This window comes from Ornithodoros turicata, chromosome 4 (assembly GCF_037126465.1).
Source record: "Ornithodoros turicata isolate Travis chromosome 4, ASM3712646v1, whole genome shotgun sequence".
Taxonomy (NCBI): Eukaryota; Metazoa; Arthropoda; class Arachnida; order Ixodida; family Argasidae; genus Ornithodoros; species Ornithodoros turicata.
The window spans coordinates 65,114,797-65,119,110 of NC_088204.1; the positions used below are offsets into that span (position 1 = coordinate 65,114,797).

Below are 4,314 nucleotides of genomic sequence, written 5' to 3' on the forward strand. Positions count from 1 at the left end.
TTGAACATTTATATATGTGTGTATATACAGGGTTAGTCTCGCAAACGTTGCACATTTTGATCGCATCGTAAAAATAGAAGACTGGGTTTATCCAACATCAAACTTTGCAGACTGGTAGCCATTTGTCTGAAGTTTTGTTTGAATTTTTTCTGAGCGTTATGGTCCTGTAGAACAAAAATTAAAAATCAAGCAAAATTTCACTCTGTGCATTTTCTATGGCCTATCTCACTCAAGAGCCGCCATTTTCTGCTGTGTGCGCTTCATTTTCATTGCACCACACACAGGTGGCATCAGCATACAGAACAAGAATAGAAGAAGAGGATTGGTGCATAACGTCAGAACCGGCATGTCACATCGTTGTAGGCAGCGCTACCTCTGTGAAGTGATGTGAATGTGAAGCAGACACAAGAAAAACTGGAGGTGTTTGTGGAGGATAGGCCATTGAAAACGCATGGGGCGAGATTTTGCTTTATTTTTAATTTTCCTCCTACATGACCATAGCGCTTACAAAAAATTAGAATGAAACTTCAGATAAATGGCTATCAGTCTGCAGAGTTTCGCAACGGTCAAACCTAGTCTTCTATTTTTACAGTGCGATCGAAATGTGTAACGTTTGCTAGAATAACCCTGTAGTTCATCTCTACTTTTTAAGCCTCTAAAGGGACTTGTATATAGTTGTACATAATTGATCTTCATCTGTACAATGGACACCATCAACAATCATTCTTATATGTTTATTCTGTACTGAATTGTGTTTTGTGTGTGTGGCTACATGGCTCAATAAAAGTTGTGTGAAAAAAAAGTGTTAGCTTAGCTCAATTGGTTGGGTCTCTCTTCGTCGTGCGACGCTGATCCAGTTTCTGGTTCGCCATCCGATTCGCCGTCGTTGTTTTCGTCTTGGTCGCCTGAAGTGGACGCTTTGTGATCAACTGTCTCTTCGTCGTGCGACGCTGATCCAGTTTCTGGTTCGCCGTCCGATTCGCCGTCGTTGTTTTCGTCTTGGTCGCCTGCAGCGGACGCTTGGTGATCAACTGTCTCTTCGTCGTGCGACGCTGATCCAGTTTCTGGTTCGCCGTCCGATTTACCGTCGTTGTTTTCGTCTTGGTCGCCTGAAGCGAACGCTTCGTCATCAACTGTCCCTTCGTTGTGCGACGCTGATCCAGTTTCTGGTTCGCCGTCCGATTCGCCGTCGTTGTTTTCGTCTTGGTCGACTGAAGTGGACGCTTTGTCATCAACTGTCCCTTCGTCGTGCGACGCTCATCCAGTTTCTGGATCGCCGTCCGACTCGCCGTCGTTGTTTTCGTCTTGGTCGCCTGAAGTGGACGCTCGTCATCAACTGTCCCTTCGTCGTGCGACGCTGATACAGTTTCTGGTTCACCGTCCGATTCGCCGTCGTTGTTTTCGTCTTGGTCGCCTGAAGTGGACGCTTTGTCATCAACTGTCCCTTCGTCGCGCGACGCTGATACAGTTTCTGGTTCACCGTCCGATTCGCCGTCGTTGTTTTCGTCATGGTCGCCTGAAGTGGACGCTTTGTTATCAACTGTCCCTTCGTCGTGCGACGCTGATCCAGTTTCTGGTTCGCCGTCCGATTCGCCGTCGTTCTTTTCGTCTTGGTCGCCTGAAGTGGACGCTTTGTCATCAACTGTCCCTTCGTCGTGCGACGCTGATCCAGTTTCTGGTTCGCCGTCCGATTCGCCGTCGTTCTTTTCGTCTTGGTCGCCTGAAGTGGACGCTTTGTGATCAACTGTATCTTCGTCGTGCGACGCTGATCCAGTTTCTGGTTCGCCGTCCGATTCGCCGTCGTTGTTTTCGTCTTGGTCGCCTGAAGTGGACGCTTTGTCATCAACTGTCCCTTCGTCGTGCGACGCTGATCCAGTTTCTGGTTCGCCGTCCGATTCGCCGTCGTTCTTTTCGTCTTGGTCGCCTGAAGTGGACGCTTTGTCATCATCTGTCCCTTCGTCGTGCGACGCTGATCCAGTTTCTGGTTCGCCGTCCGATTCGCCGTCGTTCTTTTCGTCTTGGTCGCCTGAAGTGGACGCTTTGTTATCAACTGTCTCTTCGTCGTGCGACGCTGATCCAGTTTCTGGTTCGCCGTCCGATTCGCCGTCGTTGTTTTCGTCTTGGTCGCCTGAAGTGGATGCTTGGTGATCAACTGTCCCTTCGTCGTGCGACGCTAATCCAGTTTCTGGTTCGCCGTCCGATTCGCCGTCGTTGTTTTCGTCTTGGTCGCCTGAAGTGGACGTTTGGTGATCAACTGTACCTTCGTCGTGCGACGCTAAACCAGTTTCTGGTTCGCCGTCCGATTCGCCGTCATTGTTTTCGTCTTGGTCGCCTGAAGTGGACGCTTTGTCATCAACTGTCCCTTCGTCGTGCATCGCTGATCCAGTTTCCGATTCGCCGTCCGATTCGCCGTCGTTCTTTTCGTCTTGGTCGCCTGAAGTGGACGCTTTGTGATCAACTGTCCCTTCGTCGTGTGACGCTGATCCAGTTTCTGGTTCGCCTATCCGATTCGCCATCGTTGCTTTGGTATTGGTCGCCTGAAGTGGACGCTATGTGATCAAGTGTCCCTTCGTCGTGCGACGCTGATCCAGTTTCTGGTTCGCCGTCCGATTCGCCGTCGTTGTTTTCGTCTTGGTCGCCAGAAGCGAACGCTTCGTCATCAACTGTCCCTTCGTTGTGCGACGCTGATACAGTTTCTGGTTCGCCGTCCGATTCGCCGTCGTTGTTTTCGTCTTGGTCGCCTGAAGTGGACGTTTGGTGATCAACTGTACCTTCGTCGTGCGACGCTAAACCAGTTTCTGGTTCGCCGTCCGATTCGCCGTCATTGTTTTCGTCTTGGTCGCCTGAAGTGGATGCTTGGTGATCAACTGTCCCTTCGTCGTGCGACGCTGATCCAGTTTCTGGTTCGCCGTCCGATTCGCCGTCGTTGTTTTCGTCTTGGTCGCCTGAAGCGAACGCTTCGTCATCAACTGTCCCTTCGTTGTGCGACGCTGATACAGTTTCTGGTTCGCCGTCCGATTCGCCGTCGTTGTTTTCGTCTTGGTCGCCTGAAGTGGACGCTTGGTGATCAACTGTACCTTCGTCGTGCGACGCTAAACCAGTTTCTGGTTCGCCGTCCGATCGCCGTCATTGTTTTCGTCTTGGTCGCCTGAAGTGGATGCTTGGTGATCAACTGTGCCTTCGTCGTGCGACGCTGAACCAGTTTCTGGTTTGCCGTCCGATTCGCAGTCGTTGTTTTCGTCTTCGTCGCCTGAAGTGGACGCTATGTGATCAAGTGTCCCTTCGTCGTGCGACGCTGATCCAGTTTCTGGTTTGCCGTCCGATTCGTCGTCGTTCTTTTCGTCCTGGTCGCCTGAAGTGGACGCTTTGTGATCAACTGTCCCTTCGTCGTGTGACGCTGATCCAGTTTCTGGTTCGCCGTCCGATTCGCCGTCCGATTCGCCGTCGTTGTTTTCGTCTTGGTCGCCTGAAGTGGACGCTTTGTGATCAACTGTGTCTTCGTCGTGCGACGCTGAACCAGTTTCTGGTTTGCCGTCCGATTCGCCGTCGTTGTTTTCGTCCTGGTCGCCTGAAGTGGACGCTTTGTGATCAACTGTCCCTTCGTCGTGCGACGCTAATCCAGTTTCTGGTTCGCCGTCCGATTCGCCGTCGTTGTTTTCGTCTTGGTCGCCTGAAGTGGACGTTTGGTGATCAAGTGTCCCTTCGTCGTGCGACGCTGATCCAGTTTCTGGTTTGCCGTCCGATTCGTCGTCGTTCTTTTCGTCCTGGTCGCCTGAAGTGGACGCTTTGTGATCAACTGTCCCTTCGTCGTGTGACGCTGATCCAGTTTCTGGTTCGCCGTCCGATTCGCCGTCCGATTCGCCGTCGTTGTTTTCGTCTTGGTCGCCTGAAGTGGACGCTTTGTGATCAACTGTGTCTTCGTCGTGCGACGCTGATCCAGTTTCTGGTTCGCCGTCCGATTCGCCGTCGTTGTTTTCGTCTTGGTCGCCTGAAGTGGATGCTTGGTGATCAACTGTCCCTTCGTCGTGCGACGCTAATCCAGTTTCTGGTTCGCCGTCCGATTCGCCGTCGTTGTTTTCGTCTTGGTCGCCTGAAGTGGACGTTTGGTGATCAACTGTACCTTCGTCGTGCGACGCTAAACCAGTTTCTGGTTCGCCGTCCGATTCGCCGTCATTGTTTTCGTCTTGGTCGCCTGAAGTGGACGCTTTGTCATCAACTGTCCCTTCGTCGTGCATCGCTGATCCAGTTTCCGATTCGCCGTCCGATTCGCCGTCGTTCTTTTCGTCTTGGTCGCCTGAAGTGGACGCTTTGTGA

The 4,314-nt window shown here is 51.7% G+C and overlaps 2 protein-coding genes across 2 annotated transcripts; both read right to left on the reverse strand.

Annotated features, from left to right (window-relative positions):
* Positions 1 to 815: 815 nt before the first annotated feature.
* On the reverse strand, positions 816 to 2,375 carry LOC135392525 (uncharacterized protein DDB_G0290685-like). The gene has a single exon (XM_064623232.1). It carries the CDS (start codon positions 2,373 to 2,375, stop codon positions 816 to 818), a length of 1,560 nt encoding a protein of 519 aa, XP_064479302.1.
* A 79-nt stretch (positions 2,376 to 2,454) lies between these two features.
* Positions 2,455 to 4,235, reverse strand: LOC135392526 (uncharacterized protein DDB_G0290685-like). Its single transcript, XM_064623233.1, has 2 exons — positions 3,125 to 4,235; positions 2,455 to 3,047 (listed from the first exon to the last, which is right to left on the reverse strand). Exons 1-2 carry the CDS (start codon positions 4,233 to 4,235, stop codon positions 2,455 to 2,457), a joined length of 1,704 nt encoding a protein of 567 aa, XP_064479303.1.
* Between the last annotated feature and the right edge of the window lie 79 nt (positions 4,236 to 4,314).